The sequence below is a fragment of the Armigeres subalbatus genome, chromosome 2, assembly GCF_024139115.2.
Source record: "Armigeres subalbatus isolate Guangzhou_Male chromosome 2, GZ_Asu_2, whole genome shotgun sequence".
Lineage (NCBI taxonomy): Eukaryota > Metazoa > Arthropoda > Insecta > Diptera > Culicidae > Armigeres > Armigeres subalbatus.
Genome location: NC_085140.1, coordinates 70,721,500 through 70,746,156, shown reverse-complemented (window position 1 = coordinate 70,746,156; position 24,657 = coordinate 70,721,500). Strand labels below are relative to the sequence as shown.

General features: G+C 36.3%; 2 protein-coding genes across 5 annotated transcripts in view; both read right to left on the bottom strand.

Annotated features, from left to right (window-relative positions):
- LOC134208960 (LON peptidase N-terminal domain and RING finger protein 1) overlaps positions 1–24,657 on the bottom strand; it is a 240,212-nt gene that overhangs the window by 53,003 nt on the left and 162,552 nt on the right. The window lies entirely within an intron of this gene.
- LOC134214947 (uncharacterized) lies at positions 7,407–9,541 on the bottom strand. The gene is made up of 5 exons (XM_062694222.1): positions 9,509–9,541; positions 9,002–9,409; positions 8,078–8,240; positions 7,782–8,023; positions 7,407–7,445 (listed from the first exon to the last, which is right to left on the bottom strand). Exons 1-5 carry the CDS (start codon positions 9,539–9,541, stop codon positions 7,407–7,409), a joined length of 885 nt encoding a protein of 294 aa, XP_062550206.1.

Genomic DNA, 24,657 nt, shown 5'->3' with positions numbered 1-24,657 from the left:
TGAAGAAGACATAGAAGATGGAAGATGCAAGAAGGATGAAGGGGTACGGTAGAACTTCTCATTTTTTACTAACTAACTAATGACCATTCGGCCTACTGACTTTCGGTCTGGCCTGACACCGTGTGGAAGTTGGCTGCGTTTGCAGAACTTTGTAAATTAATGTTCAAGTCGAGTGGTCCAATACCTGGAATATGGGCAATCAACTTTGATTGAACTGAAACTTAACATCAAATGAACCATTCAACGTAGAATTAGTTCTAGTTTCCATAAATACTTCATGTACAGGGGAACTGCTCGGCACTTCATCACATAGCTCCCATTTTCATCACATCAAAAACTCAGCAATGAAAAGGAATTTGATTTGTTTGATATTTTTGGGCTTTTTTCAGCAGTGAGCACGCACAGTGGCGTAGCCAGGGGGGTGGTTTTGGGCATAAACCCCCCCCCAGAGACATCATTTGTAGAAGAAAATTTTTTTTTCGAAAAAAAAAAATGTTCAGGAAACCCCCCCCAGACCAATTTTCTGGCTACGCCACTGAGCACGCATGTTAGCAAAAACAAGCGACGAGATTGGTGCTGTATTTATTTGTTTTGCGATGAGATGAATATATGTTCAGTGAGATGGAAAATGGAACAGTTCCCCTATATACTTTGACCGCTCATTCCGAATTTAAATTTCATCCGCGGAACTCCTACTCAAATATATGTCAAATAGAAACTCAATAAAAGATAATTTAACGGTTAATTTACCATTGAACTAAGAAGAAATTGTTTAAAGATAGTAACGGCTTCAAGGAGCGCCAAACTGAATGAACTGAGCGACACATGGAGGTCCAACGGTATTTTAAAATATTCGATGACTCAAACCCAGTAGGCTTCGCATGACCCACTTGGAGATCGTTTTCTATAACAAATTTTCAATTCTCGCTCCAATACTTCTCTTCTATCCAATTCACACGTTTCGGAAAAACATTCCCACTGAATCACCTCTCAATCAGTTTCGCTACCAACTCAATAACAATCTCCGCCGTATGGAATTCCAAACCAGAACCTATTTTTGTTGACAAAACACTTCGCATGTGCGCGTCCGGTTGTTTGCACATTTCTTTATCTGCGCGTTCCCAAATTGGCACGAGATGACATTGGCAGATTTTCATTTTATGGTGTTTAATTCTTTTTTTCCAGTCGGATTTGGCACAAAAAAATCACACGATCGGACACGAAGGGAACCACTACTCGAGGATTGCGACGTTTACTTATCATGGTGATACACAGAGAGAAAAAAAAAAACAAACAAACAATGCGGCCACGAGAGACGATTACCGGGACAACGACTACGGCGCGGCGACGGTTTGTGTGAGAATTCGCACACGTAAACAATGTTTTCGAAGTCACCCACCAACAGCGGCGATGACGCTGATGCCGGACGCTCCGGACGTTGACCTTGTCCACAAGTTTGGCGTGTGGCGGCTTGTTGTTGCTGTTGTTGGACAGGGCTGTTGTATGTTACTGTACAACAAATACGCGTCTCGTTTCCTATTTGGATACTTCTTAGAACGAACTCATCTGATGTACATGCAGAGCACTCCTGAACATTATTTATTCAATCTACAAAAAGGTTCTATAATAAATACGTCAACACGAGATTTTTCATAATTGAAAGTTGGAATACTACAGATTTTGAAGCCTTGTGATGAACCATAGAAAGCTGCAATACAAGCTCTAATCCAACCGATTAGAGAAACCCAATTTCCCACACTCAGGCAAATGAACATACGATATTCATAGATCCGCCTTTTGAATATTTGCCACAAGTTCTAACATTGATATTCAAAAGGGATCATTATGAAACAAAATTTTATCATCATTTCATCCCGTAACATTTTCATAATGCAAATATATATGGAAATGCAATGACACATGATGAATACAATGTACGACAGATTAATTAATCCATAATGTTGCATTATGAATTTCCAAAGTGGTATCTAAGAATCATATCGGCGCCTTATGAATTTATTAAATCAAATAAAACCACAAATGACTCAAATCATAATGCAGCTTTATGAATTTTGAAAGTGCTGGCTAAAAATTATAAATATGCATTATGAAATTAATTATGTTCATAATACTTTCATAAGATGCGCTTTTTGAAACCCTAGGTTGTAACTAATGAAATATACAGGTGTTCGGAGATGATTTCGAAGTAATTATGGGTTTGATCATTTCAAGACAAAATTTTCAAAACGACTTATCTGCTTTTGTAAACAAAGATTCAAACGACGATTTGACGAATCTGATAGCACACCCACGCAAACCAACACCTTCAATAGGTAAGGGAAGGACTCCGCTACCTGTTGATGGTGTTGGTTTGCGTGGGAGAGCTATCAGACTCGTCACATCGTCGTTTGAATCTTTGTTTACAAAAGCAGATAAGTCGTTTTGAAAATTTTGTCTTGATTTAGTATATAGTTTGTCCATATATTATAACTCATTTCAACCCAATAGTTACCGAAATAAAGCGCTAGTTTTAGTAGCGCTTATCCAAAATGATAACAAAATTTCGATCAAGCTACTGCTATAGCACTTTAGCTCCACAACTAGTGGATTTCGAACAACGAACAAACTGTTGGGCAGAGTTGTGAAAAAAACATCGTACTAAAAGTCCATCGAGCAACACATTTTGAAATTTAACTTCTGAAATGAGTCTTTGACAAACTACTAAATGGTCGAACTCAAATTACTTACTTACTCAAATTATCGAAATCATCCTTGCAGGTGTTTATATATTTCTTAATTACACTACACTCAATTACATGATATTTCAATGATTTGATATTTCCGCGGACAAACAGGTGAAACGCGGCTAGTGCGGATTATTTTATCGTAGTAATACCAGTTGTTTGATTAAAACCCCCTCTAAAATTATACAAATAGTCTGTACCAGTCAATAAATAAATAATACATATATTTCGGTTTAAGCGTTTATTCATTAAATTTAGTTTTATTGGACTTATACACTATTATTTCCAATGCTTCAAGATGTTTTTACCATATTTTTTAAATAAAAAAAAAACATTTAGCTACTTATTAGAAACTCTTTCTGAATCTGAATACAAAAGTGTTATTCACTTCATGAATACTAAATGGTGGTCCTTTAATGCTACTAAGTTCAATCACACACATATCACCACATCGTTCTATCGCTTCATATGCCAAATAATGTTCAATATAATTACCAACTTTCCAAATTCGACATACGGCGTATAATTGATCCTTACAACAAGCAAACTCTTCAATTTCGTAAAGCCTTATGTCCAAATTATCAACTTGTACAACACAATTTTCAATTTTGAATTCAATTCCGTTGAAAATAACAGAATGTGCAAGTTTTATATCGTCATTCAAATCAAATGGCCAGTTAGCAGCAATTTTGTTGAAATATAATCGTGAACGTATATCTTGTATCTGAAAATTATCATTGTTTTCAAATTTGAAAAACATCTTGTTGTATAATGAATTGCTGAATTGTAAACACGTTTTGATACAAAGCGAATATGCAATATTGGTGCGAGAAGACATAGCATGAGCATATTCTTTCAATCCTTTGTGCCTAGCTTCATTTCTAAAGCACATCATCCTTTCAACTGGCCCGCATTTTTGAATAACTTTCGGGTAGTGCGTTATGAAATGATGTTTAGGTTTCAACGTGTCACCAAACAAATTTATGTATAAAGTATGATGCTGCTGGATAAGATTCTGCATTCGTAATAAATCCTCTTCTGAGAATGTCTTCGAAAGTATCAAGTCGATTAGATTGATTAATACAGTACAATATTCCCATACGGGATCATTGTTTGGTACTAAGGGGCCTACAATAATTGAAAAATTGAAACAAAATGCTTTCATTTCTGCGGCAGTTGATCGTATACTAACCAACTTACATTTACGTTTTTATCATATCCTTCCTCAATATCAGGCATTCGACGAAGTGCAATATCACATGAAATTCTGCTTACAGCTATTTTACGCATGTTTAGTTTAGATATATTGAAATATTTTTTAACGTAAATAAAATTAGACAGAGCAGCCACAAAACCATATTTACAAATTCCTGTGCTGAAAAGATCGTGCATGGGGTCTACAGAAAGATTCTCTACGACGTGGAAAGACGGTAAATCATTAAAAGCTGAAGGGCCTGAAATCCCAGTCAATGAATGTTTTTTAGTATTCACGTCCAAGCTATAATTTTGTCTATTGCGAGCAAAATCTTCATGAGACTCAAAATCAGTCTGCATCTGTGTTTTATGTCTTCGACAAAATCGACAGTAGTAAGTCGCATTGAATCCGGATGACAGAGATAATAACGTATGTACACCAAGATTATCACCTTGAAGTAAACTCAAAACAAAACGAATTTTTACCTGGCCAGATTGAAGATTTATAACAATACCTTCCTCTTCGAGCCTTTTAAATGGTTTAATAAGCTCACTGATAAAACTGTTCACGCCTACATTACTGATAGCCACTTTACGAATAACACCTGCGACAAAAATATTACATAACTTAGATTTGTAATCATCAGGAACTGTTGGAAAGCTATAATATATTCCGCAAACAGAGTCCGTTTTATTATGTGAACTCAATGGATCATTTATCTCGAATTCATCGGCGTAAAGCCATATTGGTAAAATGTAATTAATATTTTGTTTTAAATTTTGCTCGCAATACTTGGTTTTAATGTTACCCCATATATGTCCATTAACAAAATGTGCATTGTTTGCCAATTGGTCATAATGAGCCGTATTTTCGACAGTTTTTGGAACCACATCTCCAGTTTCAAAAAAAGAGCGCACTTCAATAGGGTTTTACACGGGGCAAGATTCACGTTCTTCAATAAACGAAACTAATGTGATTTTGTCTTCTTCTAAAGCTAACATTGAAGAATGCTCGAATAACCCAAATTCTTGAGGTTAACAAAAAACTTGAAATCTGTATTAATAAATTCGAATAGATTTTCAATTTCGTTCAAATATTTATTGATTTCACATTGAATCTGTGGATTCTGAAGTACAATATGGATTTCAAGTTTTTGAACCGCAAAAATACAAAATTGTTTGGATATTTGTGATATCTTTTCCGGTTAATCTATCATGAATTTTCAAAGTAAATTCAACCGCCGCTTGTCGAATATGTAATATGTTAGCTTCTAATTTGTTTATACTTCTATCGTTGTCTATATCATTCGATGTGTTCTCTTTATGCATGTCCATCTGCTGCAATTCACATGGCAGCTTCCCAACTGTTTCATCTGTTTCTGTTTTGAATATTTTCAGTAGGCCTATCAAACTGATGGTTCTTCACGTGTCGTTTGTAGGTGTAGAGTTTAGAAAATATTTGTACACACTCTGGATACGGACATTTAAATGTAAAATTAACTGGAGGCTTATGTGTTGATTCTAAATGAATGAAGTAATCATTTACTGTTGTGAATTGTGAGAAGCACTTCTCAATAGGACACACAATGAACATTTTTGTTTTGAGTATTCTCACCGATAATATTAACTTTCACAATAAATTTGACTTGTAACATTTATTCCTATCGTTCACCACTTTCTTCTTCAACCAACTCAGCTATACTGTACTAATTCAATAATAGGAAGGTATATATATATATATATATGAATCACACTCACAACTAATTTATACCAACTAAACTAATGTACCCATATGCCCTACCTTCAATGCGCTGCTGGCTTATCTTTACCTGTAGGGGTAGCGGGGGTAAAGTGAATAGGCGGGGTAAAGTGGGTAACGGCCCCTGTTTATGGATTTCTCGTATTATTTTCCATGCTACATCATATATTAAGCATTTCATGCTCACCGAACTATTTCAAATCATGAAATATCTATTTGAAAGCTAGATTTTAGCAAAATTCAGCCCGCTTTCGCAAAATACTAGTTTGATGTAATATTGGCACTGTTGTTGCATTTAAGATGATTATAGAATGAAGCCCGTGGTGAATTTCAAATTAACCACACGTTTATTTACATACATTTCCAAAAGCCCAAATCTACCGTAATAGTTTTCGTACAGTGCCGAAACTCAAATTATGATTGTTCAGCAAAAAGATATTTTAGTTACTAGATAAAGATTGTCGCTTCGGTTCCCTTTGTTCTGCTGTCCGAAACATGTGTGGTACATACCTGTCAAATCGTATGGATTTTCCTTCTTTGACATTTAGCTCCCCTATCCTCGCCAGCAAAAGATGTTCCGGACAGCGACGACAGCGACAATCTTTATCTAGTAACTAAAATATCTTTTGTTCAGCATAACTAAGCAATCGATCTACCATTATTTCAGCCTCATAGGCGTTTTGGTTCTTTCATCTCGTGCTCTTGAAAAAAATATTGGAAAAGCACGTGGTTTACAAAATGGCCGATTTCTGGCTTTATTGTATAATCACCTTAAGCCATGCACATTTTGAGTTACAAGTTCTAAAACCAAAATATCGTTCATTTTGCTTTTATTCTTTATTCTTTATTCTTTATCAATTATTCACTATCCAACCACTCAACATAGTTGGTACAACATATCGTATGGTTGGGATTCATTTCATCCCATCAATTTCAGCCTTTCGATACCTTTCAGCCTTCTGATATTTGTCAGATTCTCTGGATGTGATACACTACGCGGCGTTTGTAATGTTCCCAAATGGGTACTTGCACAAAACTTCACGCGGCGAATGACTGTCGAAAGGTACGGCCGCGCCAAACGATACACCGCAATGCTATTCACCCATAAGAATCAAGTAAACGGGGTGCAGAAAGCGCGGCGGTACCTTTCCTGGAGGGTTCGCCTCGTGCAATTTTGACAAAATCAGAGAATACTTTCAGCCTTTCAAGATTTCAGCCTTTTGAGTTCAGCCTTATGAGCATTCAGCCTTATATGTTTCAGCCTTTCGTAGGACACCCCGTATAATTATTATCTTTAGGAGGTAGGGGGAAAGACGGCTTTGGCAGGTTTTGTTTTATTATTGTCTTTGATATGCAAAGAATGTTTAGGCAAAATTTGAGCATAGTCAGTCATAAAAAAACCCCTGCCAATAATAGAACAAAACCTGCCAAAGCCGTCCTTCCCCCTACATTGAAGTATATTTAGACTGTAAAAACTTCAAATTGAATGCTCCAACTAATGAAAAAACTGATTGAACTGAAAATTTTATCGAATGATATTCTCTTCATACTGGACTGGACGAGACTAGCAGTGACACACATTCTTTTTTTTATTTCAATTCAAGATTTTTAGTTTAAAAAAAACATAACGATTATTTATTAGTAAAATTAATTGAAAGCAATGATTCAAGATGCAATAAAAGAATTATAAAGTTAAAACAATGTAACGATTATTCGTTAACTAAAATATTTGAAAGCGGTAAATCAAACTAAAACAGAATAATCATATAGTTAAAAAAAATATTTACATAACGGTTATTAACGATAACTTAGAATGAAATTACCAGTTAAGCAAAATGGTTACCAACTTCAAGTGCGCATCATTTTGCCACATCATTGTGGTTCTGAATGTATGAGATCAATCGATTAATGCATAAGTAGCCACCATAATTTGTTTCGACGTTATACAAGTATTTTTCTATAAATACCCAAACTAACTTGGATATTTTTGAGAATGGTAAACCCAGTACAATGTGTAGTTTTATCATTACATCAATAGCACGAGCAGCGCTATTGAAATCATATGTTACTGATTTGTATACTACTTGAAATCCAGTCGTATTGCTCAAATCCTCGCCAATGACTATGAGTTTCGGACACATAGGAGACTTCTGTCTCTCGTAAACCTCGTAGACTTTTCGAATTTCAAGCTGTGCTTGTTCTCGACTACCAGCTAGAAGAAACGTATCTGCTTGGGCTGTAGCTACTGTAGGTTTGAAACCTTTTGAGGCCTTCACCGGAATCAATACTGTATTTAATAGCAGCAGCACATTCAACAATCTGAAATCTAAATGAAAAATATCTCAATATTCTCTATCAATAAACAATATTTTTTTATTACCTGACGTTGAGCTACAATCTGTAATCAATTGAATCAAGTCTTTTGCCGACGGATCTCTTGCTTGCAACTCTGCAAATTTGACGATAGGTTCGAAGCAAAGGTCCCACTTCCTGACGGGGATATTTGGGTCACCAAATCCCAACAAACGGTAGTCGATATCAAGCTGGAAAATAATAAAAAAAAAGTTTTTTTTTTAAGGAATGATTGTTTTCTCAAGCTAAAAAATCACAAAAAGACGACACATACCGCGAAGAAGATGACAAAATCCGCACAAGTTATGTCGCTTTTTTACAATTGTTTTTTTTTTTTTAAATATGAGACTGTTATGCAGCTATACTGCCGTGAATCGCATATTTGTCCCATATGAATAGGAAACCTAGCAAAGATGGGACAGGTATGCGATTCACGGCAGTATAGGCAGGTATAACCAGAGGCATCTCTGGGCATAGCGTGATCGTGGTAACTGCCTTTCACTGTTTTGCAATCCTGATTATTTGAGAATGATGATTGATTTGTTACTATAGTTTTTTTCTGATATAGCGGTGATGTGAAGTTGTTATTTTTTTTTCATTCTTTAATATTTATTCCTTTCTCTTTATCTTTTAATCTTTTTTTTTTAATCTTTATTCTTTACTATTTATTCTTTAATCTTTTTTTAATTGTTTATTTCTTTTTTCATTATTTTTTATCCTTAATTTTTTATTCTTTATGCTTCATTTTTTATTTTTTATCATATTATTCAAGAATACAATTATCCCAATACCAATAGTTATATATAGACACCATTTATTCCGTACCCATTTTTATAATAGAGTAACAAACATTTTACTATTTACAGCGTTTCTATGAGATTGGTTCATGTATGCAAAAACGGGATAGGGCTTTTGGGCTTAATTTTAAATAAAAATTTTATAAAAAACTTACCAGTTGGAATCCGCAGTTCTCCTTCAGATGTGAATACTTGCTGATGAAATCGTCTGCTTTTGATAGTTCTCGTAGACTCTTTTTGCGCTCCGGGAAACTCACTTCCCATTGCGCCAGGACAGTCGCCCAGGGAAAAGAGTTCACCTCCAGCCATGATAACGCAGCTTGGACCTCTGGCGACACTACTTCTTCCAGCTTGATGGCCTCTGGTTGTATGTGGAGCTCCTCCAGGCGATCGCGTTTTCTTTCCGACTGCTTCAAATAGTTTACCCTGCTGAAAAGCTTTCCACCAGGGTTGGCTCGCCCCTTCCCAGGTATGTAATACGTTTCCTGCAAACAAATATTGTCATCACACTGGCCAACATAATCTTTAGAGATAACGTGTCTAAAGTCTAGTAAGTATAGTGTCTACTCGTGTTGTGATAGTTGATGACTTTTAAATAAAGTAATATTTGAGAGGAGTCTCGTCAATTTTATCTCATTTTATTGCCTCAGTCACTTCTTTACCTTATTTAAGATCCACTTTCTTAAACAACCCATATTTTTTAAAGTGTCTAACTAAAGTAGACGTTCGATAACTGCAAATCATTGAAATGTCTTTAGCCTGTTTTTGAATACTGAAGTATAAATAGTACTTTAACAATAGAAATTTATTGGCTAATTTAATTAGATAAGGGTAGATTTTTATATTCGAATGTTACCTAAAATAAAAGTTTTGAAACTAATAAAAAATACATTTATTTCAGATTCTTTTTTAGTTCATTAAGAAAACAAAAGTTCTTCATTTGTTCCACCACTGTTATAATAGCATAACCTTTACACCATAGATTTCCAATTGGTCTTTCTATATCCGCAGACGATATTCGTTTTGGGATTTCTTTCTTTTTCTACCGCTGACCGTATTTTGCTGTCCATTCTGAAAACGAATTGAATACCGAAGTTACTTACAATTCACTAGTAAAAAAATAAGATACTCGAGCGAGCGCACACGGTTACGGAGGAGTTTTGGCAAAATAATGTTTCTGTCTCTGGTTTTAGAGTCTGTGCCGGGAATTGGACCCGGCCGGGAATATCATCCGTAACCCTATAACATTTTGAAAGGCCTTGACACTTTTTTTTTAAGTTGAGTGTGAATCGATAGCGCTACAGATGGCATTCCCGGCACAGGTTCAAAAACCAAAAAAAGAAGCATTATTTTGCCAAACTCATCCGTACTATGGTCACTAGAGTATTTATGATGCAGTTGGTTGTTAGTAAAACGAAAAGAACGTAGAAAACTACTTCCAAATGCACTTACCGAATAAGGCTTAGCTCTATTCAAAGAGCGCTTGCTATTTTAGGAGAAACGGTGTCCCGTGCATCACCAGAAGATGGGATTCATAAGCGACCTATTGCAGACTAATGGAGGATATCGTCAGTAAGCCTAGGTTTTGTGGACCTTCTGTGGTTGCGTGGATCATATCAAAATTACACATCGATGTCCGATGCCGACCAAATGGTAGCGGCATTGCAAGACCTAAGTGGAACCGCGAAAATAATTTTTTACTAATATTCCATAATTATAATTTCTAAAAAATCACCAAACTACTTACCACTTAAATGATTGCAATCGTGAATAGTCTCGGTCTTTTATCGGAGGCAGCGAGAACGTTTGGATTTTTCACTTTTCAACAAAAATACTTTTCACTTAATACTTTTCAACAAAATTTTAAATGTTTTAAATATTTACAGGGACATGCGAGTATTCACCCATATGCATATTATCGGTAATACGCGTGTCACTCAAATTTGGGTGACTAAACTACCTATCTAGGTAAACTAAAGTAGACGTGTAGCTGAGAACCATCAGATATCTCGCGTAACATTTGAAAAGGGCCTACAGCCAAAACGTAAACACTGAGAAAATGCCGTTCGAAAAAAATGCATCACAATTTCTATTCCTATTTCCCAGGTTTATGATATTTTAAGCAGCAAAAACTCCTAAAAGCTCATAATCAGCACTATCTATCCATCCATAACCTTAATTGCATCGAAAACATGCAAAAATGTGTCGAAATCGTTAAAATATAAGTTTAAGTCTATTTAATTTTTTTTCTCCGGGATAGGCCTTCTTGATAAGTCATTCTGCATTTGCTTGTCATTCATAGACCCTTTGTTTATGGCATTTTTCGAAAGTAAACACGGGATAAGGCTTTTCGGGAGGAGAAATTTTCTCTCTCCGAGGTCGGGCCGATGACGGTTCGAAAAAAAATCTCGTTATCGGCCCGAAGTTCGAGAAGGCTTATCCCAGACAGAAAAAAACGAGTGGCTTGGCCGTTTTTTAGGGTGGACCTACACATATTTTGAAAATAACACGTTGTAGGCCCAATGATGATGCGGAACATTTTTATACTATTAGTAGCTATTAGAGGATGCTATCGAAGGGTGTTAAAATTGAATTTGTTTACTTTTCATTGTAGGCCCTAATCAATTGTTAAGCGAGATATATCGGAACCGATTTGCGATTAAGGCGTAACTTATTTTGTAAACAAACATTTTTTATTGATTCCGTGGAATGCATTTTTTCATTTTCCTCCACAACTAAACCCACTACCTGATAAAGAAAAGCCTTATCGGATACGTGCCTTAGTCTTCTAAGAAAATGCTTGCTTTAGCAGGAATTTGCCTTCCAATGTTTGTTTACAAAATAAGTTACGCCCAAATCGCAAATGAGTTTCGATATATGTAAATGGGTGCACTCTTGTCTCACACGGTTAGAAAAAAGTACCTAATATTAGGTACTTTTCACTCAAATCGGGGGTTCAGTGTGGGAACCCAAAATTAAGTATTTTTTTCTTGAAATTAAGTAAAATTTACCGAATTTTAAGTAAAATGTACTTAATTTTAAATAAAAACTATCCAAAATTTCACTCAACTTTTGTAAACATGAGATTACTCAACGTTGGGTTCCCACACTTTAATGCCCTTGTTGAGTGGTTTTGCTCTTCATTTTATGACAACAAAGGGAAGAGGGAAGGAGATGCAAAAGAAAAAAAGTACCTAAAATTAGGTACTTTTTTCTAACCGTGCAGGGTGCACTGCGCTAATGTATTGTCGGCGTAGCACCAACTTAGAATTCGGAACTCGGGACTTCAGAACCGAACTTTCTTCCAAAGTTTTATCTGTCAAACTAATTGATGCGTTGTTTAGCGCATCTTTAGGCGAATCCAGCGCACTACTTCCGAAGTTGGGAAAGTTGCCTGTATCTGGAGAAAAATCCAACTTCGGTATGAAAAGCGTTCTAACTTTGTTCTGGACAGATAATATGATTCATCGATGACCACATACAATAGAGGTAACAATAGTTTATTTTTGTCTGTGGTTTATTACCTCTATAGACTAACGCAAAATGAACTCCCCCAAGTGCCCTATTGCACATACGAATAATGCGTGGATGACAGGGTGACTAGATTAAATTAAAACGAACTGTCAAACGTGTCTCCAAACGAGCATGACGTCACGATTTCAATGGAAATATTAAGGGCTGGGACGTCATATGCGAAATTTTGCTCTTCCTGTCATAAGTAGTAGAAATTTTCAGCATATTAATTCTGCTAAATATCGAACAACAAGCTCTTCTCGATACATACATAAACACCCAAATACACGACGTTATTCATAAAATTAACATTTTAATGTCTAACGGAATTCGCCCTATAGTAGACCCCCTGGGGTCCATAATAGGAAATTGCTTCCTTATAGTCGACAATTCATTTGATTTTCATGTCCCGTTTCGGGACGTTCTTCTTCCCTATTATGGACCCCCGAAATAGGGCTATAATGGACACTCTCGTGTTTAGTGCCCAATAGTGGACTCTCCAGCCATTTTTGCATCATTACAGCACAATGTCAACATTTTTCTATGACATTCCATCGGGAGAACCTACCTTACAGTCTTACACGTAAAAAAATTTAATGTTATATATTATTAAGATTTCTAATACTTTTTTGCCGAAGCAGGCGCTTAATGATATGTATAAGAAAAAACTTATGGTGGTGGCATAATGAAGAGTATAAGTATTTTCGAATGGTTTTTGCCATAACATATAAGGATATTTTTTTACGTGTATGATTTGATTGCATGCATTGGAAATGCTATGGAAAGCAAAATTGGATGATTTTTAACAACTCTTTTGAAAATAAACACGAAAGTGTCCATTAAAGGAATATTTTGGAGAGTCCATAATAGGGAAGAAGAACGTCCCGAAACGAAACATGAAAATGAAATGAAGTGTCGACTATAGGGAAGCAATTTCCTATATGGAACCCCAGGGAGTCTACTATAGGGCGAATTCAGTCAGACTTTAAAATGTTAATTTCAACGAATAACGTCGTGTATTTGAGTGTTTTATGGTATCGTGAAGAGGGGATGCAGAACTTGTTATTAGTTATCAAGCAGAATTGATATGTTGAAAATTTCTACTCCGTATGACAGGAAGAGCTAAATTTCGCTACTAGGGGGTCCACTATTGGGCATTTTATTCATTCTCCCGCAAAAGAGCATACTTCTCCCGAAAAGAGCATACTTTCAGTTTTGCGTGTAGGTGAGACCAAAATCGGTAGGATTACCGAAAAATTGGCAGATCTGGTTACCCTGGTGGCTAATGTTTTTCTTTTATTTTCACAATCGATCGACTTATTTTAACCCTCGGATTTTAATTTTAACTACCTAGTCGTGAATTTATTTATTCTTGTGCTTGGTTGAAAAATATGTGAAAAATACCCGTATGATAAATTTTTGTTCTATACACGAGCTAATTTCCGTAAAGCATAGCTCGAAGATTCAGTCGCATTAATAGTAAGTATTCTTTTTTTTTTTAATCACGAAAAGTAGTTGCTCATCATTTTTGTTTTGACTAAATTTGTCCGTTTTTACAGGCCCGCGACAAAGTTCGGTACAAACTTTTTCAGGGGTTCCTCAATATTTGTCGACCAGAATAGGGATGTGACGGTCTTTTTGATGTATACTACCTGCGGATATGAAGCGGATACTTTCTGTTGGTGTGCCATACTGTGAGTTTCTTTTCATTATATATTGAGATTACTAGTGAAACGTTGATCATGCCAATGTTGCCGGAGGCATTTTCAATCAGGGCATGTCATCAGAGGTTTTCCACAAATATCGACAATGAAGATTGAAAATGAATGTGAAAAAAATGAATTTATTGTAAAAAATAGTAAACTTGGCTTAGAAATATCGCAGTTCATAACTGTGGAGGTGTGTAATGAACACCTGTTTGCGAGGTGACAGTGTTTCCTTGAGGATCTATTGCCAATAAGAAGAAGACTCTTAACTTAGTGTTCTAAAATGCACTCCCACAGTTATAAATTGATAAGTTTTTGACCCTAGGGGCCGTACACATATTACGAACATGAATTGAATGCCAGGACACTCTATTTAAATCACTTCTATTGAAATAAACACACCATAATTTCTCACCTTGCTTTCCTTTCTGAAGAGCGCAATAATGGCATCGCTGTAATCATCCAATATTTCTCCGGATGTTTTTCGGCCTTGATTAATGTGAAATTTTGCCACAGTATCCACAACGAACTTCCGACCAGCGTTCGACAGAGATAATGTTTCCGATGCTTTCAGAATCTGTGTTCCAAACAGTGATTCCGAAAGAATGGCTTTTAGCGTTCTTTTCCGCCATTCTGAGTTTTTCGCAAAGTACAGTCACACTAAATTTGCCAAGTATATGTTTTTTTTTCTTTTCGTTATTCATTCAACATTCAAAATCACGCCTTATGAAATCCAGTATGCGTGACGCATGAATAACATCCATTCTTACCTTATGAAATCTAGTATGCGTAACGTATGAATTACGTACGTTCACCTGATGTATTTTGAAAGTAATGAAATGAAACACATTAGTGCCTTATGTTATTGATTTTATAAGAGGTTTTGAGGATTCATAATTTTTGCATTATGATAATCGTATGTTCATTTGCCTGAGTGCATGAAATCGGGTAAAATGATTTCAAATTGCTTCTGCCATCCCTGTCACAGGTTGCTTATTGCAGCCGGACAAAGTAGGCCGAGTTCGACGCAAATTGGAGGTTAGGAGTCTTGGATGGGAAGACCGGTGAATGAGTGTGTTTATTTTTTTTTGCGGTCGAATCAGCTTTCAGCGGAGATATGGCTTCTTTGTTTCGGTGTGGGTCATTGGCTCATTGGGTCTGGGTTGTTAATGGCTTGGGTACAGTGCACATTGGGCCACGGAGCGGTGCTAGCTCGACAAAATACCTTGGAGCTTAGAGGATGCGTAATTTTGAGTTGGTGTCTTCGGAAGAGTGTCGTGTTTTGAAAAAATATGAAGCCCAGCGTCGAGCATTAGTTCAAATTTTCGCCGCATAGGTGGCGCTGCAATACAAACTTTTTTGTTTTACGGTTTAGAGCTTTGGTGTCTTCGGCAAAGTTGTAGAACGTGGAAAAATAATTGTAGTTGCCGAAGACACCTAAGCTGTATACCTTCTATTTGCAGAGATATAGTAAAAATTGTAAAGTGTCATCTTTTTTTCGATTTTCTTGGATGATTTACGAAAAATGTAAAAAATATCATATTAAAACCTAGTAGTCTGTCACAGTCGATAGTGCTCATGCTTTATGCAAGAGTTTTTGATATTTCATCAAGTTCAAAGAGAAATATTAACCTGAATATTGAAACATATCATGGTTTTTTGGAATCAAATATATTAAATAGTTTTAAAGTTTAGTATAAAAGTAACATTAGTCAGGGTCAAAGCAAACAATTCATGGCTAACCAAGAAAACTAGTTTGCAAACACAATACACTTCAGTTACATTCTATTATTTTTCCCAGACTTCAACTTTCATTGGACAACGTGACATATGAAGGAAAAAATAATAAAAATGACTAATCTACAAACAATTATGAAAATGCTTTTATTTGCTCACTTCAATAGTTGTTGCACTGATTATGGGAAGAAATCTCTAGCCGTTTGAGGAAACTGTTTTCTCGAGAATTGTTCGTATGGTGAAAATGGATACTGATATAGGGAGCGTCCACAAATTACGTAACGCTTAGAGGGGGGAGGGGGAGTTGACCGAAGTGTGACGATCTATTCAAAATTTTCAGATGTTTCATACAAAAAGTGTGACATAGGGGGGAGGGGGGGTTGAAAATGCCCAATTTTTGCGTTACGTAATTAATGGATCTTCCCATACTAATTAATGTATGATATGTATAAACTGATTAAAATAACTTACCTTGAGCCATATCGATTATCGGATAAAAGCAAAAAAAAACACATTCGCTATAATGTTTAACAAGAAAACCACAATTAATGAAGATAAAATGTTTTGATTTTGAAATCTCACCTGCATAACCCTCGGTAAATATGTATAATAAGATCAACAGCATACGCTTTTCCTACTACGATTCTTAATCGATATTTTGTGGCAAATATTTGCAGAACACGTTACCGTGCATCGATTATTAACTGAATTTATCGTAAACAAATATATATGACTAAAAATGTCAATCTTGTTATGCGTTTAGATTGCATTAACTCATTGAAATCGATCTTTATCCGATGATTTGAACTGTGTGTTTTGTTACTCGATAAAAATATGGACTACTCTGATCGGTTCCTTTATCTTAATATGATAGTTTAATGTTTTGAATTCAAAAACTTCCCTAACTCTATGATACTTTTATACCAAGTTACAGTAAAAACAACTCAAGCATGGTCCATAACCATAATCAGTTGTGTAAATCAGTTAGTTCTGTCGCGATTAGTTTTTTTTTACAATTTTGGGTAAAATAGTGCGAGAAATATAAAAATCAATGAAATTTTACAATTTTAACTATATCTCAGCAATTTGAAGACGTAGAGCTTAGGTGTCTTCGGCGACTACAGTTATTTTTTTACGTTCTACAACTTTGCCGAAGACACCAAAGCTCTAAAACGTAAAACAAAAAAGTTTGCATCGCAGCGCCACCTATGCGGCGTAAAATTTAACTAATGCTCGACACTGAGCTTCATATTTTTTCAAAACACGACACTCTTCCGAAGACACCAACTCAAAATTACGCATCCCCTAAGCTCCAAGGTATTTTGTCGGGCTAGCTCCGTCCCGTGGCCCAGTGTGCAGTGGTGGTGATGGTAAATAAAGTGATACGATTTTCGTTTGATGTTCGCAGAAGAGAGCGTGTCTGAATGCGTCATTATTGGACCGGTGATGGTGATAACGAAAAATGGCATCCGTTAAATTTGCACGTAAACACAGATATGTAGACGGAAATAATTGGTTGCATAACGAGGTCATGCGGGTTATCGTTATTCTAAAAGTTTGGGATGAGGTAATTTAAAATTTAAATATATTAATGTCAAATGGTGTGAGGTTATCTAAAGCTGCTCGAATGGAACTCATTAGCGTTTTACCGCGATAAAACGGGAAAAACAAACTCTTATCTTCCCCGATAGCAAACACGCTCATAATGGTGCAAATGCAGTTGCAGCCATCGAAACAATGGCCTTCCTTATCGGCGCGGTGCAGGTCGGAGACGGGACCTTTCAAGTGTGTAAGTAAAATGGTAATCCCACCGTTCTGCCATTGTGAGCATCAGTCACGTAGCGAATCAGCTGGTGGCCAATGCCACCGATGTGAATGACTCACATACCTCTGTTTGTTATCAGTTGAAACCGCAAGTAATCGAATCACTTCAGGGGAGAGTGTGAGGATTTTGTATGGTTTACTGACCAGAGCACTTGACTGATAAGGATGAGAGGGTTATGAGCCGAGCGGATGGTCTGAACCACCGTGGATTGAGCCTGTTAGAGGCAGATAATGATCTGGTCCTGACATATTGATGTTAAGACAGTTTATTCGACAATATAGCTATGGAAACCACATTCCATGGCGGAACCCGAGAGAAAACATTATATGTTATATACGTACGTTTGAGTTGCAAGAATTGATGGTTCATACCTGGAAGAAGGAAAGAAAAAATGTATTAGACAAAAGAATTGATTACGCTTTAATAAAAATATGCTCTCTCTGATACAGCTTTTAAACATATGCCACGCTGGGATTGTCTTCGCAACAAATTCATACCACCCGTGAATAGAGAACGAAACCTCCAGGATATTCGCACGAACCGTTTCCACCTGAGATCATTCCAAAAACCAATCCCATGCTTTGCGTTTGTCCTTCTGAGAAGCGTTCACCTTCCGTCGAATGTATCATTATTTGAATAACTTGGCATTCTTCCACGGTTCGGCAGCATTGTCTTTGAATTCCTCCGTCAGCCCCAAACGAGCCCATTTGGGAATGATTCGACAATTTTTCCAGCTAAGAAAATCAAACGAAGCGGGGCAGGATGTGTACATCATCAAGTTCCACTTTTTTTCCTCCCACGCAGCGTCTGATATTGAGACGTAAAAGCAAAAGTAAACCCATAAAAATCCCCATTCCCCCCTTTTGTGGTATCACGTGTTGTTCCTTTCCACGTGCACTCCATTCTATTCCTCCATCGTCCTCGTCGACCACCACTGGCATTCGTGCTGCGGTTATCCGGTGATTCGTTGGAATTGATTCGATTCGACTGGAACAAACTTGGCCAACTTGGAACACACAACACACGTGTAAGTGGTTTATGAGGGCGAGTCTGAACGAAATGAAGACAAATCACTTTGATGCCGCTCTGCCGATCGGCTCATACTACGCTTCTGTGTATCTTCGGTTGGTAAAAGTTTAACGGAGGCAGTTGAGAAACTTTCAAGGTTTGGTTTGTTTTTGGAAGAAAGGAAAATTACAAAATTCTTTTTCGACTTTTCCGCTCGGGTTTCGGTGGGTTATTGAGGGACCAATTTGAAAGAAATTTATTTTCAGTGATGATGGATTGATTGAGTGGGTATAAGGGACGGGAATTTGAAATATTCAATCAGTCCTCTTTCATCACCACTTTTTGACGATTTGCTACACGAAAAATCAAAAGATATTTCTATACATTCCCTATGAAGTTCGGATGGACTTCTCTAGAAAACTTGAACAAATTTTCGAGGAAAATCAGAACACAAATGTCCTGGAAAAATTCAGATGAAATTACCAAACGAAATTGAAAGAATTTCTCAGGGAAACTCGTACGAAAATGATTTTCTTAAAAAATGGAATAGGCTCCCGAGAGATTTCTCATGAATTTCTCAAATGAAGTTCGGATGAATTTTTCGAGGAAATTCGGATAAATTTCTTTAAGAAATTCGAAAAAAAATCCAAAAGAGTTCGAAGGAATATTCTGAGGAAATTCGGATGAATTTATGGAACGGAACCGGATAAATATTTCGAAGAACTTTGGATAATTTTCCTTAAGAAATTTGGATGAACTTCGCGAGGAAATTTGGAACAATTTTTTTCAAAGTATGGAGGACTTACCCAAGAAAAAAACAATTGCACTTCCAGCGAAAATATGAACAAATTTTCAGAGAAAATTCAGATGAATTTCTCGAGAGAATTTGGATGAGAAAATGTGATCGAGCTTCCCAAGAAAATTTGGAAAATATAATATAAAATTCTGATATACTTCCCGAGGGAGTTTAAATAAATATTCCGGGAAAATGAGGATGTTGATTGATGATGAGGATTCTCAAACGAAATAGGATGAATTTCCTATAGACATTGGAATGAATTTAAAAAAAGCGGATAAATTTCCCGAACGAAATTGGATGAATTTCTCAAGGAAATTCGGATCAATTGTCTTTTATAAATTCGAATAAATTTCCATAGAAAAATAGTGGAATCTCATAAGGAAAATCGAATAAAAAAAAATCTGGAATAAATCCGGATAAAATTCTCGAGAAATTTCGGATGAATTTCCCAAAAAATCGGATGAATTTTCCAAAGAAATTTGGATGAATTTCCTAATTTCTCGAGCAAATGCGGATATATTTCCATAGAAATTCAGGTGAATTTCCCAAAAAAAAAACGCATGCATTTTCCTAGGAAACTCGGATGAATTTCCCGAGACAATTCGGATCAATTACTCGGGGAGATTTGGATGATTTCCCTAAAGAAATTCGGTTGATGTTCCTCAGGAAATTCGGAAGGTTTTTAAAGGTAATTCGGAATAATTTCATTAGTAAATTTGGAAGAGTTTCCGAAAGAGCTTCCTCAGAGATTTCGGACGAATTTTCCAAGAAAAGTTGAATGACTTTCTCGAGAAAATTCGGATGAATTTCTCGAGTATACTCGGATGAATTTTGCGACAATCGGATGAATTTCCCTAAGAAATTCGAATGGATTTCTCGAGATAATTTTGAAGAACTTCCTGAGGACATTCGGATGAGGTTCCCAAAGAAATTCTGTTGAATCTTCCGAGAAAATTCTGATGAATCCTCCGAGAAAATTCGGATGAATTTCCCAAAAAACGCATGAATTTCTCAAAGAAATTCTGATAAATTCCACGAGCAAATTCGGATCAATTTCCAGAGGAAATTTGGATGAATTTCACGAGGAAATTCAGATGAATTTCTAATGAAAATTAGGAAGAGTTTTACGAATGAGTTTTCCAAAAAAAATTGGTTGAATTTCATGAGAAAATTTTCATAAATTTTCCGAGAAAATTCGAATGACTTTCTCGAGAAAACTCGGATAAATTTATCGGGAATATTCGGATGAGTTTCTCGAGAGCAATCGGAGGAATTTCGTGAGAGAAATCAAATCCAATTTTCTCCAAAAATTTCGAATGAATTTTCCGAGAAAATCCTGATCAATTACATGAGAAAATTTGAATGAACTGCACGAACAAAATTTTATCAATTACGCGAGAAAATTTGAATGAACTTCTAGAGGAACCATGGACGAACTTCCTAAAAAAAATCAGATGGACTTCTCGAGGGAGACAACTTTTTCGAAGAAATTTTATTGAATTTCCCCCAAAGAAATCGGGGATGAATTTTAGATGAATTTCCCACAAGAAGTTCGAACGAATTTCCGAAAAAAATCTCCCGATATAATTCGGATGAATCTCTAAAGAATATGAATTTCCTTATGAGATTGGGAAGAATTTCCTGAACAAAATTCGATGAATTTTCTATGAAAATGCATATAAATTTTAAGAAGGGGTGCGGTTGGCTTAATTTGTTTTTCCTGTCTCAATTTTTCGAATAATAATGAATTTGATTTAAAAGACGCGAATTGAGTTTAACGATTGAGACGCTTGAATCTGTTGAGAAAGTTCCAATTATTTCCTTTAACCCTCTAAGACCCAAATGTCCGTATTCGCTCAAAACCATATTTTTACTTCCTTTTTTTGTCAAATCCATTGAATTTTAAGAATTTTGCTGCAATAGTTTTTCATACTTGGACATGATTTCCATCATACCAAGAGTATTATGTATCTTTTTAGCTCTTTATGATATCGGATTAATTGTAGAAGAATACTAACCACAAATATTTCACTAATCAAAGTAATACGAATTTGAAAACTAAAATATAAAAATAAAACCAACTCACGAAATAAAGATTTCATAAAAATTGCTATGATTTTTTGATTAGGCTTCAAGTTACTTTTAAATGCACATCGATTGACTTCAATGTCAACTAAATGAATTATGGATTGAAGTTATTTGAAAACTAAAACTTAAGTCTAAAGGCGATCTTGGGAATTAGAGTGTTAATTGTATTATATTTTTGATACCTCATTTCTATTATATTTTCGTTACTTCATATATTGCAAATTAAATACGTACAGGGCATCGTTTGCTACTATTGCCGCGGATATTATGGGAGTCCCAGGTATCCGGTTCACGCTTTAGTTGTCAGCGGTGGCTCTTCTCGACCTTCTACTCCCTGAGTAGTCAGTACGAATAAGGGCGTCCTTGTGATGTTTTTCTGTTCCTGTTATGGCTAGCTAGTGCATCCCCATCCCCTACCCTCCCTGAAGACAACCTTCTTGCTTCAGCAGTGATTCCTTTTTACAGCACTAGTCTTCATAACGAAAAGGGCACCATTACGGAGCATGAGATATGATCAAATTATTCGTAGTACTACTTGACCAACACCCCCCGCTGGGTGAGGGATAGAGGATGACACACACACACACACACACACACACACACACACACACACACACACACACACACACACACACACACACACACACACACACACACACACACAAATGCATATAAATTTTGAGAGAAAACTCGGATGAATTTATTCAGGAAATGCGGTTGAATTTTCAAAAAAAAAATCGAATGAACTTCCTCAATGAACTGATGATGTTTGAGTTATTTACCCTTGGAAATTCGGATGAAATTTCCGAGAAGCTTCTGATGGATTTCTCGTGGAAATTCGGATGATTTTTTAGGAAAGTCAGATAAATTTTCCGAGCAAATGCGGAAATTTGGATCGATTTTTCGAGCAAAATCGGATGAATTATCCACGGAAATGCGGATGAGTTTGCCAAAAAAGTTTTGATGAATTTCCTAAACAAATTTTGGATTTTCGAACATAATCCATGCGCATGTGATTTCTCGCCGCAACATAGCCATATTCCGTTGCTAGGCGAAGACACGGCTCTGCCGTGAGAATATGTTGAGGACTGTTTAAGACCGTACGCACAATAGTCGGGATTTTGAGTGAAACCACACACGATAGGAGGCTAGGGACTGATCGATTAGTTATCAATGGGAAAGGTATAGCATTTGGATAAGCGAGCAGATAGGCAGACGATGAGAGCAATGAGCACTAGTGTATGTGAAATAAGAGCTTAATAAATCTTGGATGAAAGCTTCGCTATACTTTTGCATGTCGTGCAACCTTTCAATAAACATAGCAGACTGAAATAATTTGTATAGTGCTTGTTATTTGATGTCTCGATGAAATGAAACTGATTGAGAATATTTAATGTTGTACGTTTTCGGTGTAGTTTTTTTTTGTAGTATTTTTCAACTGGGGAGGTTGGCTCCGAAACCAACCGGGCTACTCTGAAATCCGACGCGTTTGGTTTTGAGGGAAAATTTGGTCGCTTCACCGGTGATGATAAAACCATTCCACACTGACAGTCATTTTGCTAAGTCGTTACTAGTAGCGTCCGTCACAGGTGCAATTTAAGTTAGCAACCTGTCTTCCATACATAATTGGAAAAAAAAAGGAACTTTCGTCATTAGAGGGTCTCAAAGGTTGGGCACAATTAAACACGGTCGATGGGCTCCTATGGGAGTGGCACATCAACCATCGTACTATTTTACCTAAAAGGGGAAGACGGTCCGGCGTACGGTTATAAAATTTTCCGTGAAAATTCGGATGAGTTTCATAAGGAAGTTCGAATGAATTTCCTGACGAAATTTGGAATAATTTCCTGTTGAAATTTGGATGAACTTTCTAACGAAATTCGGATGAATGTCACGAGAAATCTCAGATGAATTTATAAAAAAATGGATGGATTTTCAAAGAAATTCGGAGCAATCCTGAAGAAGTTTGGATGGATGTCCCGACGAAATTCGGATGAATTTCCTGACGAAATGTGGAGAAATTTCCCGAGAAATCTTGGATGATTTTTTGGAAAATTTGGATGAATTTCTTTCAACGAAGTTTGAATGTTTTTTTTAATCGAAAAAAAATTGGATGATTTCCTGATAAAGTTCCTTTTTCTCTCCTCATGAAGTAGAGATGAATTACCGGTGGAAATTGGGAAGAGTTTCCCGTGGAAATTCGGATGTATTACGCGACTACTGACTGTTGACGACATCCATACGCATTTTCCAGGTGTGCAATACATTCTAGTACCTACTGGTTTTCAAACTATAACATTGCTTTATGCAATAAGGAAATTCATCAAAATCGTTTACTCATTTGGTCTTATAAATTCTTTTATCATTAGGTAGGGATTGCAATAGTTTTATTAAGGCGTGAACATGTCTTGTAACCATTTTTTGCTAAGCTTACCAAATTCTTTTTCACCTGAAACCTCTTTCACATAAACAGTTTTATATAAACTTTCCGAGGTTCGCGTCATTTTATTTTGCTCACACGGTTTCGCTCATTATGTGAATTTTAATATTGTTCTTTCTACAGAAATGCCATTCCATAACAATATTTTTTCGTTATCCACACTATTCGTAATGATATTTTGCTTAACGTTGTCTAACATATTGTAAAACATAGGAGCATGAGCATGAGCATGATTGACCGCCCACGATTGCTACTCCGTTATTGCCAGGCCAGCTGTAATTATACAGAAAACCAACAGATGATATTTGGGAATAACATCATCCTCAATGTGTAAAAACTGGTGACCAAACATTAAGCAATACCGGCGCCGGCAGTGTTCGAATGCAGGTCAATTTAGGAACAGTTAGGAAAATATTAACGTAATACCCGCTTTTATTTTTTATTTTCTTCTCGACCGCACAAGACAGAACAAAATAATAATCTGAGATCGTTCTGCGTCTCCAAAACATGTTTGATCGTGCACTACTTTTTTTCGACCTCACAAGGCAGAACAAAATAACGCAGATCTAGAAATTATTCTACGTTTTCAAACACGTTTGATCGCGCACCGTTTAATCTTATGACCTTGAAATCGATCTGCGCTTCCAAATGCACTAATTATTTTCATCTCGACCGCACAGGGCAGAACAAAATAA